Below are 15,347 nucleotides of genomic sequence, written 5' to 3'. Positions count from 1 at the left end.
TTTTAACTTTTATATAAAAATATTTTCATGTCATTTATACGTGGGCACATTGATGATAAGCAATGTGACTTAGAAAAACACTGATTTCTCTTAGAAACCCTAGATTCAGGTCCCAGTCTGTTATTCAGGAACTTACTAATCTTGGATAAATTACTTTTATGATCCATTTTCTTACCTACAAAAAGAACTAATCCCTATGATATTTCAGATTATTGTAAAGATCAGGTAAATTGATGCAGTGTGAATATGAAGATTGCTTTAAGGTTTATTCAATATTAAGATAGTTAAGAGGAATGTCAATTTTGTTTTACAGATTGACTGAAATAATAGCCAATGCACCTAAGGGCGAACTGCTGAAGAGAGTTCTTAACCCATTACTTCGTGAGTAATCCTATGTACAGCAATGAAATGTTTGCAAGATAATGTGATGTTCAGGAATATATTTAAATCTTTTATGGTTCTGGTAAAAAATTTATCAAGGAGTTTAAAATGACCCTTTGAATAAGTAGGAGCTTATTGTCAAAGAACTAGAAGTTATTATACCACATGAAGTTTGAACTTTGTTAGATTTTATTTAAAAGCAATGCGGAGTGTGTTATCTAGCACTTCAGTTGCTAGCTGTAGTATTCTAAGGAATTAGTTTTTTTCAGTGTGATTCTTTGGCTTAATAACCACTTAGCTTAGTTTTTTAAAAATTGGTGAGTCTCAGGGCATCCCAACATCTATGACATCCTTTTGTTCCCAGTAAACTGTTTTGATCCCTTTTTTTTTTTTTTGGAGACAGAGTCTCGCTCTGTGCCCAGGCTAAAGTGCTGTGGCATCAGTCTAGCTCACAGCAACCTCAAACTCCTGGGCTTAAGCAATCCTCCTGCCTCAGCCTCCCAGAGTGCTAGGATTATAGGCATGAGCCACTGCGCCCGGCCAACTTTTTTGATCTTAATAAAATTTTATACTAGAGAAGATCATCACTTAGCTCTATATTAAGAAATCTAGAAAAGACGCAAAGGCAGGCAGGTATGGATTACTGAGCATTGGGGAGTTATTTTTCCTCTCTTATGAAATTAGAATTCATTAACAAGTGATCTTTAAAACTTTCCAACTGTTAGTATAGCGTGTGTAAAATTTGCAAGTTTAGATTAAGCCAAAGTCTGACAAATTTCTATACTTTTTGAAATCAGGTAGTACAGGTTGAGTATTCCTAATCTGAAATCCAAAATGCTCCAAAATCTGAAACTGTTTGAGTGCAGACATAATGCCACAAGTGGAAACTTCCACACTAACCTCATGTGATGGGTACACAAAATTATTAAAAAGATTGTGTAAAATTACATTCAAGCTATGCGTATAAGGTGTATATGAAACATAATTGAATTTTGTGTTACTTGGATTCTCTCCCTGAAATACCTCGTTACGTATATGCCAGTATTCCAAAATCTGAAGTCCAAAACACACTGGTCCCAAGCATTTCAGATAAGGGATACTCAACTTGTATATATGTCCTCTAACTTTGTTCTTTTTTTCCAAAAGCGTTTTGGCTATTCTAGGTCTTTTGCATTTCCTTATAAAATTTAGGATTGACTTGTTATTTTCTACAAAAAAAAGCTTGCTGGCATTTTGGTAAGAATTATATTGAATCTGTAGATTAATTTGGGGAGAATTGCCATTTTACCTAAATTGAGTCTTCTATGAACAGAGAATGTCTTACCATTTATTTAGATATTTTAATTTCTCACAGCAATATTTTGAAATTTTCAGTGTATAAATCTGTACTTCCTTTTTTAGATTTATTCCTAAACATTCTATTATTTTTAATGCTATTGGGAGTAGAATTTTCTTAATTTCATTTTTGGGTAGAAATATAATTGTCTTTTGTATATTGATTTTGTGTCCTGCAAACCTGATAAACTCGTTTATTAATTCTAGTCAGTTTTGTGGGTTTTTTTGTTTGTTTTGTGGATTCCTTAGGATTTTTTAATGTACAGGGTCATGTCTTCTGTGAATAATGATGCTTTACTTCTTCCTTTAGAATGTGAATGCATTTAATTAATTTTGCCTATTGCGCTAGTTATAACCTCCAGTACAATGGTGAATAGCAATGGAGAGAGTAAATATTCTTTCCTTGTCCTGATCTTAGGGGGAAAACATTCAGTCTTTCACCATTAACACATTAACTGCCATGTGTGTTGTATTTAACTTGTGATAGTTTTCAGCCAAGGGCTTTGTGAAGCATACGTAACTCACACGTCTCTTCACCTTGGGAGCCAAAAGAACTATTTTTCAAGTTGCATATAACTCACATACAGAAAACAATAAAAAATAACAAATTTTTCATTAAATTAGAAAGGATCATTTTGTTTTTGAAGTTTTTGTTCTGTTTTCTTAATAAAACATTGTGGTCTCAAGGAAAAAATTTTTTTTCTAGTGTGGCAGTCAATGTGTTAAGTATGATGTTACTATAGGTTTTTCACAGGTGCCTTTTATCAGGTTGAGAGTGCTCCCTTTTATTACTAGTTTATTCCTAATTTTATTCCTAGTTTTTTAAGGAATTTTGTCAAATACTTTTTCTGCATCTATTGAAATTATATGTTGTTTTTGTCCTTTATTTGATTAACATGATATATATATATTTTACAGTAACCAATTTTTTGGATGCCAGATCTACCTTGCATTCCAGGGATAAATCCTCCCTGGTCATGGTTTTGTAGTCCTTTTTATATGTGGTTGACTTCCATTGAATTCTTATAACTTGCACTGATTTCTGTAAGTTCATTGTAATTTCCAATTTCTGTAAGTATTGAAATTGTCATTTCTAACAATATTTCAAAATAAGTATACTTATTTTCACTGATTGCTCTTATTTTTATGTTGGGATATAAATTTGTACTATAATTTGAATGTTAAATTTTATAGGAAAATACTAAAAATAATACCCTCTGCTTTTGTAGCCTATGGACCAGCTCTCATTGAACACTGTCTTATAGAAAATGGATTCTCTGGTAATGTCAAAGTGGATGAAAAACTTGAAAGTAAAGGTATGTCTGTATGGTACAAGTTTTGTTGATTTTCATTTATTTCCTTTTTGAAAAACTCTCAAAATTATTTCTGGAAAAGTAATAAGTGAACAGGTAGTTCTAGACTTAAAAAACTTTTGCTCTCTCAGTGTCCTATACACATGGGTATTCCTTCCTGGCTTCCTAATTACTAGACCTACCTTGTTACCTTTGAGGAATATTCTCCTTTCCCACTCCCTAAACTTTTGGAATGATTGGGAATTGAACTTGGGATAGTTGGGGTTGCAAGAAGTTGAATTATTACCCTTCTGCTTCAGAACCTGAAGTGCTTCTGGAAATAGCATTATTCATGCATTTTAATTTCTATAGTAATGTGCAGTTGTATGATGGACTAGGCTTTTGTAACTATTTAACTGCCAGATTAGGATAATAAAAAAGTAGAGGAAAGACAAGGAAAATTTAAGATTTGGTCTTTGACAAATTTTGACCTGCAAAGTATCTTGTACAACTTAAAAAAAATCATTCTTAATGTTTATATTTTGGGATTATGTAACATTTCTTAACATTTAGGGATAACTTTCATGCTGTAATTTTTTGTGTGTGTTTAAAAAAGAAATTGAATGTTTTAGTGATTTAGTTTCTGAAATATGCTACTTAGTACAATCCTAATCAAAATGAAAACAGGTGGTGGTGATGCTGTTTTTTTTTTTTAATGAATTTGATGTTCATCTGGAATGAAAGCATGTGAAAATGTTCAGGAAAACTCTAGAAAATAATAGTTATGACTTATTACTATTTATTACTGTCTGTGTAATCTTTCCATAGATTAAAATATATTATGAAGCTATAGTAATTGAAACTGTAAGTTTTTGGAAAAGGAATAAATAGCATGAAGAATCCAGGAACAGGCCCAAATATATATGGGAATTTAGTTACGAACAAAGTGCCTTTCACATCATGGAGGGAAAGATGGGTGATTCACTAAAAGCTACTGGGACGACAAGCTGGCTGAAACATAACCTTATTTACATATATCGATTACAAACATGAAATAACTATATCTAATGTTCCTGAACACTTTATATTATTATTTCATAAGCACTTTTCTGTTTTCTATATAGTTTAACCATGATTGACACTTGACACTCCTTTTTTTTTTTTTAATTCCCCCATTAGATATTGAAAAAGTACTTGTTTGTCTGCAGAAAGCAGAAGACTATATGAAAACAACATCCAACTTCAGTGGGAAGGTATCACTATATATACTTATTATATCTTGTTGGGGTTTTATTTGAATTTTCAGAAATTAAATGTTCACTAAAGGATCAATATGTGTAAATTTTATGATTCTAATTTGGAAAATTGTTGTTTGAAATATGTTTATTCTAGGGTAGTTTTTAAAAAATTGCTGTTGGTATAAGCACTCCAGAAAAGTTGAGGAATTTGAAAATATTTCTTCTTGAGTTGATTTTAGATAGACAAGCACATTTTCATTTGCCAGCACTTTTCCAAAGTTTTGTGATTTACTGTACCCTAATAGTTATTGAATTATCTCATACCTTGTGAGTGTTTTTCTTCCCTATTCAAAGTGTAACTTTACTTACAAAAACTTAAAATTAATATCAGTCATGGAAAATAAATCTTTATAAATTATGACTAGAAATGATTTTCATGTTGGATTTTTGTAGGGATACATCATTCAGAAAAGAGAAGTAAAACCAAGCCTGGACATAGATAAACCAGCTGAAGACATACTCACGTAAGCATGTAGGCATGGATCAATTTGCTTTGGATGTTCATTAATGCTCTTGAATGTGATATAATAAATGTATTTTACAGGTATGAGGAATTTCATCCTTTCTTGTTTTCTCAACATTCACAATGTCCATATATAGAATTTGAATCATTTGACAAGGTAGGTTTTCCAATTCTGTTCTTTGACCAGTTAGTTAACATGATATGCGTTGTTAAGTTAGTATCAATTGCTTTGATTGAGAAATTAAAAATATTCTTGCTTTACAATCACTGTGAATCTGGGCATTAAAGATAAACAGAGGGCACACGTATGCATGTACATTTTCTTCCCTTCCTCTCCCTCTCTCCATTTTCCTCTCTATCTCTTTTTCTGCTCTCCTTTCCCCCTCCCTACCACTTGGTCCATTTATGTCTCTCTTTCTGACCCCCACCCCCATTCCTTTCTCCCCCTCCTCCCTTCCTTTTTCTTGGTGGGGGCAGGGAAAATCAATGCAGATACAACTAGAGCTGTTGGAAACAATTGTTGCCACTTTATTTCAAAGTAAAGGACCAAAGATTTGAAGGCAATTTGATTCTTGGTATTGTTTAGCTGTATAATAAACTTACTGGAATCTGTTCAAGTCCTTTGAGTGGTGTTATGAAACAAAATAGCCTCTAAAATTCTGTGTGTTCAAGTTGAAGTAGAGACCATGCCCTTTTTTTTCAGCTAGTTGTTTGTCTTTCTTTAATAAGGCCGTGGATGAATTTTATTCCAAGATAGAAGGACAGAAAATCGATTTAAAAGCTTTACAACAGGTACAGTATTATTAAAAACACTTATATTAAACCAGCTAGTCTTACAGTGGTTTGATGAGTAGGTGATGCTTTTGTATAGGAATGGGCAGCCTTTCAGAAATAATGTAGTATAGAAAGTGTGGGAACTCTCTGATCATTTTTATTTTTTTTTTTGAGATAAAGTCTCACTTTCTTGCTCAGGCTGGTCTCGAACTCCTGGGCCTCCCAAAGTGCTGGGATTACAGGTGTGAGCCACTGTGCCCAGCCTCTCTTCTCTTGATTTATGATAAAGGTGCAGGGGAGGTGTCATTGTTGAAAGTATATCCTTCTTTGTTTCATCAGTATGTCAGATATTCTCTAAAAAGGGAAATAAAGTGGGAAGGTGAGGCCGGTACCCAGTATGATTTGCTTTGTTAAAACAATACAGAGCTTCTCAAACTTTGCTGTTAGGGGAACACTATTCTAGGGTGATTTTAAATAGCCCGGAGGAGGGGCAATTGTTTATCATTGAACTGCTTTTTTAAAACTGGACTTTAAAACTAGGTCTTTAATATGTTTTCTGTTTATCATGACTCCAAATTTAATATGCAGTATTTTTCTAGCACATTTGACTGTTTTTAGAGCATTTGCTGTAGAACAGTAATTTGAAGGGGATTTTATTTTTCAAAAATATTAATAAAGTCTTAAAATGTGTGTGCAAAAATGTCTAATTATGTTAATTCCTGTATCCTCTCCCCTTCAGTTTTAAAAAGTTAATTAATCATAGCACAATTTGAAAGCAGGTAGGTCAAAGAATTATATAATATGATTACCACATGGTGGCAGCACTTTGGCTAGTAAACAGATAACTTAGCAGTAGTGCTGAATCCCATGTTTTTATGGGTGTCAAAATACCAGTGATTGGCCGGGTGCGGTGGCTCACGCCTGTAATCCTAGCACTCTGGGAGGCCGAGGCGGGAGGATCGTTTGAGCTCAGGAGTTCGAGACCAGCCTGAGCAAGAGCGAGACCCTGTCTCTACTAAAAATAGAAAGAAATTATATGGACAGCTAAAAATATACATAGAAAAATTAGCCGGGCGTTGTGGCACATGCCTGTAGTCCCAGCTACTCGGGAGGCTGAGGCAGGAGGATTGCTTGAGCCCAGGAGTTTGAGGTTGCTGTGAGCTAGGCTGATGCCACAGCACTCACTCTAGCCCGGGCAACAGAGTGAGACTCTGTCTCAAAAAAAAAAAAAAAAAAACCATTGATTAATTTTGGTAATTCTTGGTTCTTTTAATAGTCACCATTCCTATAATTTAAATCTTCTAAATGTTTCGTCCAGCATTTAAATGCTCATTAATTTGTGATGCTGTTACTAGTATTAGAAAATTTGCCCCCAAATTGATAACCTTGAAATGTAAATTACGTATGATAAAATATAGAAGCTTAAATAACTACTATGAGCTTTTATATTATTAATTTAGGAGAAAAATGCTCTGTAAAATAGTAGAATTTTCTCAGCAATAAAATAAAAAGCTGTTTGGTAGTTTATGCTCTTTAAGAATTCATTCCCCCAAACATTACTTTTTATGGAGACAGGATCTTTCTCTGTCGCCCAGGTTAGAGTGCAGTGTCATCACCATAGCTCACTGTAACTTCAAACTCCTAGGCTCAAGCGATCCTCCCACCTCAGCCTTCTGAGCAGCTATGACTACAGGCATGCACCTTCACATCTGGCTAATTTTTTATTTTTTATAGAGATGGGATCTTGCTATGTTGCTCAGGCTGGTCTCAAGCAATCCTCTTGCTTTAGCCTCCCAAAGTGCTGGGATTACAGGCATGAGCCACTGCACCTGGCCCCAAACTTTACTTTCATGCCATAGGAAAGATGTCTTGAATTCTGCCTGCATGAACAATGCCAAGTACATTAGGGGCCTATCTTACATACAATGTAACCTATAATCAAGAAACCTTTCTATATAGGAAATGGGAGTTAGGTGTGCAGGAGAGGTAATTTTGGAGCATGAAACACTTTGGAGCAGGATAGGCCTCGGAGAGTGAACTATGGGGAACTTTAGCTAGCTAGATAACATCATTGAGGGGACAGAGTTGGGGTCAGCATAGTGAGTTTCAGGAGGTAGAAGAAGTGCCACGAGGTAGGAGAAATCTAATTTTCACAAAATCTGTTTTGTCAATAAAAGGAAAAACAAGCATTGAAGAAATTAGATAATGTCCGAAAGGATCATGAAAACAGATTAGAAGCTCTTCAACAGGCTCAGGTATTAATGTTTAGATTTTTCAGATGCTTTTTCAAAAATATTAACCTTTAAGTGGCATTATAGTAAATGTGTTTGGTTTGTTTCTTAAGGAAATAGACAAATTGAAAGGAGAACTCATAGAAATGAACCTACAAATAGTTGACAGAGCCATTCAGGTAGTTCGAAGTGCTTTAGCCAACCAGATAGACTGGACAGAAATTGGGTTAATTGTGAAAGAAGCCCAAGCCCAAGGAGACCCTGTTGCAAGCGCAATCAAAGAATTAAAACTACAAACGAATCATGTTACGATGATGCTAAGGTAAGTGTGATTCTTAGTTAAGCAGTTAATGCTTGTCTTTATTTTGTTACTTAACTGTTCACTGTATTCATTAAAAAAATTTTATCTTTATTTGGAAATTTATTCTCAAAGAAATAGAAGAAAATTAATTTAGATTAAAACATAAATAATGGAACTGTTTAAATACCGTAAACCATTTATAATTTTGTTGAGGAAAACAAATTGAAAGTAAAAAATTGATGTCATTGACGTTAGTGAAATACTATTGAATATTTTTAATAGAAATCCATACTTGTTATCAGAGGAGGAAGATGACAATGTTGATGGTGATGTCAATGTTGAGAAAAATGAAACCGAACCATCAAAAGGGAAAAAGAAAAAGCAAAAGAATAAACAGCTGCAGAAGCCTCAGAAAAATAAGCCGTTACTTGTTGATGTTGATCTCAGCTTGTCAGCATATGCCAACGCCAAAAAGTAAGTCATTTAAGTTTAAATTTTAGGTAAAATATTATCTGTGATATATGAGGTTACTGAGGATTTTAAGAAAACATTATTTCACCTGTATTATATGTTGACTTCTTTTGGATAAAAGTGTTTTCTTTAATTTAGTTTTTGTGCATCATGCAATTTTTTACGATTTGTTCTGTGTGATTTTAGAATCTATAAAATTAGAAATAAGTGGAAAACTAAAAAATAAAGATTTTACTTAAAATTTAAGAGGAATATGTTTTTCTAGGTATTATGATCATAAGAGATATGCTGCCAAGAAAACACAAAAGACTGTTGAAGCTGCTGAGAAGGTACTTGATATTTCTTAGCATGAATGTTAATTGTTTTTGCCTGCTTTAATTTAATGGCCTTAATTATGTCTTCTGTTTAAATGAGGTTTTCTAATTCAGAAATATCTTTCAAACTTAATTTTGCTTTAAATTTGTGCATTTCCGGTTTTTACTTTCGTCTCCAAACCTCCCCTCCCATTCTTTCCCATCTCAGTACATAGCACCTTCATTTTTCTCTTTGCTCAGGTTAAAAACGTTTGCAGTATCCTGGACTCTTCTCTCATTAGTCATCTCCAATCCATCAGCAAATCCTTTTGGTTCTTTCTTTTAAACTATAACCAGAACCGGGCTGTTTCTCCTTATATCAACTGGTTAGGCCTCCATTTTCTCTGTGTTCACATGGATTATAACAGTAGTCTCTTACTGGATCTCTCTCCTACCCTTTACCCACTGCTGTCTGTTCTCCACATAGCAGCCTTTGTGATCCTTTTAAGTCAGAAGTGAAATCCTTTCTCTCCTCTACTTAAAATCTTCCAGTTACTTCCCATCTTAATGCAATTCAGAACCCTTCTGGCATACAAGGACCTACTCATGATCTGCTCCCCTCTGAACTCATCACCTGGTACCCCACTTCTCACACACACTTTCTGACTACACTAGGATCTTAGATGTTCATAAAATAATGACACATTTTACCTTCTCAAGGCCTTTGCACTTGCAGCTCTCTGCCTGGAATGTTCTTCCCTCAAAATTTTCATGGTTTGAACCCTTCCTTAATTCACATGTCTACTTAAAGGAGACTTTATCAGAGAATCCTTCCTTGACCACTTTTATTAAAAATAATACCACCCTCAGTCAGTCTCTCTATTTTGGTTTATTTTTCTTCTTAAACTTGCACCCAACCAACTGACATGTTAATTTGAATATTTGTCTCTCCTGTCTAAAATGTAGATTGCGTGAAAGATGGATGTTAGTCTATTTTCTTCATCACTCTATGCCAGTCCCTGGAATTTTGCCTGGAACAAAGTAGGCACTTTAACATCTGTTAAATGAGTGGCCTTCATTACTTGGCCCTTTATATACTGTTCCAACCTCATGTCTTTCTTTTTTTTTGAGAGAGAGAGAACCTCACCCTGTCACCCCAGCTAGAGTGCAGTGGTGTGATCATAGCTCACTGCAACCTTAAACTCCTAGGCTTAAGCAATTCTTCTGCCTCAGCCTCCCTGAGTAGCTGGGATTACAGGCACATGCCACTACACCTGGCTGATTGTTTTCTATTTTTTTGTAGAGACAGGTGTCACTTTTGCTCAGGCTGGTCTTGAACTCCTAGCCTCAAGCAATCCTTCTGCCTTGGCCTCCCAGAGTGGCAGGATTACAAGTGTGAGCCTCTTCACCTGGCCTCCAACCTCACTTCTTGACATTTTGCCCTGTGATTACTACTTTCTGGTCTTTTCTTTCTGCTTTTAATATCCTTCTTCCTATTCTTTGCATGATAACTCCATTAGTCTTTAGGCTTTAGCTTAAATGCCATCTCCTCAGAGATACCTTTTTTGACCATAATGCAGCATAAATTGAGTTCCTTTGTTATACTCTTGTAACATCTTTAGAAGCACTTACCATATGTTTATTTGAATGATTATATGTTTAATAGTTGTCTCTGCTACTACACCCCAGTGAGGTAGCGAGGGGGGACTTTATCCATCTTGTTCACTATTGTAACCTCCAGCATCTAGCCTAGAATCTGGTACATGATAGGCACTCAGTATCTAGTCAATGAACAAGGCATTTCTTTTGTAGGTCTTGAATAAGTATTTGCATACGGTAAATCTTTGACTTAAATTATTTTAATATTTAAGGCAAAATATTTTTATTTCTTCATTACTTTCAAGTATGGATGTTTGTATGTATAGATAGTACCATTTTGTGACTTCTAAAAACTATTTCTTGCCCCATCACTTACTTTGGTATTACTTAAATAAATTCTTAACCATTTATTTTTAAAACACTTCTTTTAAATAGGCATTTAAATCAGCAGAAAAGAAAACAAAGCAAACATTAAAAGAAGTTCAAACCGTTACCTCTATTCAAAAAGCAAGAAAAGTATATTGGTAAGTGTTCTTTTTTTGTTTTTATCAGAATTACACATACATGTTGTTTAGAAAATCAAACAGTTCTCCAAATCTTGTTACAAATACTAGTACCCCTGCAGTTCTTCACCCCTACCCCTATTGTCTGCACTCCCAAGAAAACTTCTTGTAATTCTTGTATATCTGCAGCCTCCAACCCTCCCTAACACCTTCAGGTCCATGGCCTGTTAGGAACTGGGTGGCACAGCAGGAGGTGAGGGAGAGAATGGAGGTGGGGAGGTAAGCCAACAAAGCTCCATCTGTATTTACACCTGCTCCGCATTGCTCACATCATTGCATAAGCTCCACCTCCTGTCAGATTAGTGGCAGTGTTAGATTCTCAGGAGCATGAACCCGACTATAAACTGAGCATGCAAGGGATCTAGGTTGTGTGCTCCTTATGAGAATCTAATGCCTGATCAGAGGTGGAGCTGAGGCAGTGACGCTAACGCTGGGGAGCAGTTGCAAGTACAGATTATCATTAGCAGAGAGGTTTGACTGCACGATAAATGTAATGTACTTGAATCATCCTGAAACCAGTCCCTGGTGCCTAAAAGGATTGGGGAACCCCTGTTTTAGATAATTCTTTTGATACTTACCTTCATTTCTTTAGTAATATGCTTATATTGCTGCTTTTTAATTTTTCTGTCTTCCACTCTTCTACTGACTTCCCACTGTGGAAGATGAGGATTTTCCTCTCCTTCCCTTTGTGTTCCATTAAATACACACACAATTACAGTATAGTTTTGTCAAGATTCATATTCCGCATTAGCATTATTATGAATATTAAATTGTAGTCACAGAGTATTCTGAGCCACATAGTATTCTATTTTCTTTTTCTTTCCTTAAATATTTGATGTCCTTAAATATTTGATGGAATTCATTTGTGAAGCTGAATAGCCCTGGAATTTTCTGTATAGGAAGCTTTTCATTACAGATTCAAATTCATTAGTAAATATAAGGACTGCTAAATTTTCTAGTTTTGGTAAGCAGTGTTTTTATAAGATTTTGTCTGAAGTTTGAAATTACTAGCACACAGTTTATAATATTTCTTTTAAGAGCTTTAACATAATTGTGAGTTTGTCCATTTCTCCTTTTATTTCTGCCAGTTTTTGCTTCATATATGAGGCTATGTAATTAGGTGATAACAAATATAGAACTGTTATATCTTCCTAATGAATTGAGCCTTTTATCAACTTTAATGAAATGTCCTAACTTGTAACTATGTTTTCCTTCTTTGTCAGGTATAACTAAGTCAGCTTTTCTTTTGGTTGGTGTTTGCATGGTATATATTTTTTAATTGTTATATTACAACCTTTCCATATAGGAAAGGAGCATGTATATCATTGTCATTGTTGTTTTCCAGTCTGACGGTCTTTGCCTTTTACCTGGGGCACATAATACAATTAGACTTAATGTAATCTCTGGTTTATTTGGGTTTAAATCTAACCATCTTACTATTTGCTTTCTGTTTGTCCCATTTGTCCTGTGTTCTCTTTTATCTTCCTTTTGCATTTTCATCGGCTACTTTTTATTGACTTGCCGGTTATACATTCCTTTACTAGGATGATTACAAAATACATCCTTGATTTTTCTTTCCCATTCTCTTTGTCCTTGTGTGTTTTTTTACAAACCTCTTCACTGTCATTAGGAGAGTGGCTAAATAAGTATAGTATATGCATTCAATAATGAGGAAAAAATATTTTTAATAGAACAAAGAAAGCAATATGCAGAACAGTGTGTGCTGTGCCTAAAAAAGAGGGGATCAGAGTAAATATTTTGTGTTAGCTTTTGTATACATAAAGCAACTCAACAGGGATACGCAGGAAGATAATCACAGTGGCTCCCTGTTCGGTAGCAGTGGGCAGAACTGAAGGGATACAGGATCTCTCACTGTACCTTTGTATATATTTTTTTCAACCATGAGTGTTACCCAGTCAAAATTCAAATTAGAAAATAGTAGTAAAATCCTTTTATATTTTTGGGGACGTTAAGGGAGTTTAGTTTAATTCCTATGCTCTATCTACCATCTTTAACCAGAAGTTTTTACAATTATAGATTAAATCATACAGAAGATTATCTCTGTAATATATAATATGGCAGATAATTATGTTTATATTGCATGCCATTTTCTAAATGTCATACAAATATACACTCTATATTTTCTATCCTGATAGCATTAATCATTAAAACTCAAGTTTGTCTTTTTAGAAAAGTTTATTTTACCATTCTGAAGGCAAGTTTTGGTCTTTTGTATTAAAGTATAAAGAATGTCATGTATGTAAAGATTAATTGCATATGTGAATTCAGGCAGCTTTGTGGAGCTGCTAGCTGTGTAATTAAGAATCCAACAGTTTATTTCTTTATATTCAGAATTTTAGTTCCTTTGCTTAAAATATTTTTAGTGTGACTATAAGACAAAATTATTAGAGATAAAGAATATAATGATAAAAGGGTCAATCCATCAAGAAGATAATTGAGAAAAGAGGGAAAACAACTTTTCTTTCTTACCAGTGGTCTAAAGCCTATCCAGTGCCTCACTGAAAGAAAGCTAAACCTAGGCACTATGTGACATTTTATACTTTTGCTTTGTGTAATTCATTGTTATATATTATCTTTGAGTTTAAGAGGGCTATCTATATGGAGTAAGGAGATAATTTTTTTAAACATAGGCTTTTATTTCTTTTTTCTAAGACCATCTTGAGAATATCTTGGGATAATGTGTGTTATAGGTTTTTAGTAAAATTCAGCTTGATACCTTAAAAAAATTAAAACATCAGGTTGTCTTAAACTATACAAGCAGGATATTTTCCTGTTTTGTTTGTAAAAAGTGTGTGAATTCAGGCAGCTATAAAGAAAAGTTAACTTTTTTTCTTTCAATTTGGTAGGTTTGAGAAATTTCTGTGGTTCATTAGTTCAGAGAACTATCTAATTATAGGTGGACGAGATCAGCAACAGAATGAAATAATTGTGAAGAGATATTTGACACCAGGTAGGTGAGATTAAAATTCTGAAGAATTTTCTTTTAAATGATTGAATAAGTTATCTCAAGATTAGGCATTGATTTTCATCATATACTCTTTTGTTTGACAGATTTAATTAGTAGAAAGATTTAATGCTTGATGGTTTATGGTTTGTTAAATATGTGCTTTGATACTTCATTTTCATCTTAAGTGAATATTCCTAAAGTAGTATTGCTGAGCTGATCTGCAGTGTTGGGACTTTTGATGCAAAATGGCTTTCAATCCTCCAAAGTCATTGTAGGTTAAATTTTTAAAAGCTTAATTTTTTTAGTGCTAAAGTTTGTAACTATTTTTCACATTTAGAAATAGGACTTAAAGTATCATTTCTTATTTGTTTTTATTTAAGGAGATATCTATGTACATGCCGATCTTCATGGAGCTACTAGCTGTGTAATTAAGAATCCAACAGGTAGTGTATTTCTTTCTATTCAGAGTTTTAGTTCCTTTCTTTAAAATATTTCTAGTGTAAGTATAAGACAAAATTAATAGAGATAAAGAATATAATATGGGCCGGGCATGGTGGTTCACGCCTGTAATCCTAGCACTCTGGGAGGCCGAGGTGGGAGGATCACTTGAGGTCAGGAGCAAGAGTGAGACCCTGTCCCTACGAAAAATAGAAAAAATTAGCCAGGCGTGGTTGTGCGGGCATATAGTCCCAGCCACTTGGGAAGCTGAGGGAGGAGAATCACTTGAGCCCAGGTGTTTGAGGTTGTAGTGAGTTACGATGATGCCACTGCATTCTACCCAGGGCGACAGAGTAAGACTTTGTCTCCAAAAAAAAAAAAAAAAAAATGATAAAAGGGTCAATCCATTAAGAAGATATAATAATTTTAAACATATATTCATCTAATAACAGCCCTAAAATACATGAAGCAAAACCTGACAGAATTGAAGGGACAAATAGACAATTTTGCAATGTCAGTTGGGGGCTTCATTATCCAACTGTCAGTCATGGATAGCATAACTAGACACAGGATCAACAAGGAAGTAGAAGACTTGAACAACACTATAAATTAAGTAGATCTAACAGACATCTCTAGAATATTCTACCAAACAGCAGCAGAATACAGGTTAAATATCCCTTATCTGAAATGCTTAGGACCAGAAGTGTTTTGGATTTTGGATTTTGGAGTGTTGGCCTTATAAACTGGTTGAGCATCCCAAACCCAAAAATCTGAAAACCAAAATGTTCCATTGAGCATTTCCTTTCAGCAGTCATGTTGGTATTCAAAAAGGTTTGGATTTTGGAGCATTTTGGATTTGGGATGCTCAATATGTATTTGTTTTTCAGTACACATGGAGTATTCTCTAGGAAAGACCATACGATAGTCTATGAAACAAGTA

General features: G+C 34.4%; 2 protein-coding genes across 3 annotated transcripts in view; one reads left to right on the top strand and one right to left on the bottom strand.

Moving 5' to 3' along the window:
* The window catches only part of NEMF (nuclear export mediator factor), a 52,282-nt gene that overhangs the window by 15,763 nt on the left and 21,172 nt on the right, over positions 1-15,347 (top strand). Inside the window, exons 6-18 of one of the 2 annotated variants that reach the window (XM_069486773.1) lie at positions 314-381; positions 2,946-3,032; positions 4,188-4,261; positions 4,700-4,770; positions 4,851-4,926; positions 5,499-5,561; positions 7,721-7,798; positions 7,888-8,096; positions 8,358-8,549; positions 8,812-8,875; positions 10,874-10,962; positions 13,869-13,972; positions 14,350-14,412. In XM_069486773.1, the coding sequence (XP_069342874.1) occupies positions 314-381; positions 2,946-3,032; positions 4,188-4,261; positions 4,700-4,770; positions 4,851-4,926; positions 5,499-5,561; positions 7,721-7,798; positions 7,888-8,096; positions 8,358-8,549; positions 8,812-8,875; positions 10,874-10,962; positions 13,869-13,972; positions 14,350-14,412 (1,238 nt within the window). The remainder of the gene's footprint in view (positions 1-313; positions 382-2,945; positions 3,033-4,187; positions 4,262-4,699; positions 4,771-4,850; positions 4,927-5,498; positions 5,562-7,720; positions 7,799-7,887; positions 8,097-8,357; positions 8,550-8,811; positions 8,876-10,873; positions 10,963-13,868; positions 13,973-14,349; positions 14,413-15,347) is intronic. The other variant, XM_069486781.1, reaches the window with a different exon arrangement.
* KLHDC2 (kelch domain containing 2) overlaps positions 5,870-15,347 on the bottom strand; it is a 43,185-nt gene continuing 33,707 nt past the window's right edge. Inside the window, exon 13 of the mRNA XM_069486802.1 lies at positions 5,870-5,897. Within this exon, the coding sequence (XP_069342903.1) occupies positions 5,879-5,897 (19 nt within the window). The 3' untranslated portion in view covers positions 5,870-5,878. The remainder of the gene's footprint in view (positions 5,898-15,347) is intronic.

This window comes from Eulemur rufifrons, chromosome 2 (genome assembly GCF_041146395.1).
Source record: "Eulemur rufifrons isolate Redbay chromosome 2, OSU_ERuf_1, whole genome shotgun sequence".
Classification (NCBI taxonomy): domain Eukaryota; kingdom Metazoa; phylum Chordata; class Mammalia; order Primates; family Lemuridae; genus Eulemur; species Eulemur rufifrons.
Note: the sequence above shows the minus strand (reverse complement) of the source record. Positions and strands in the feature narration are given on the sequence as shown.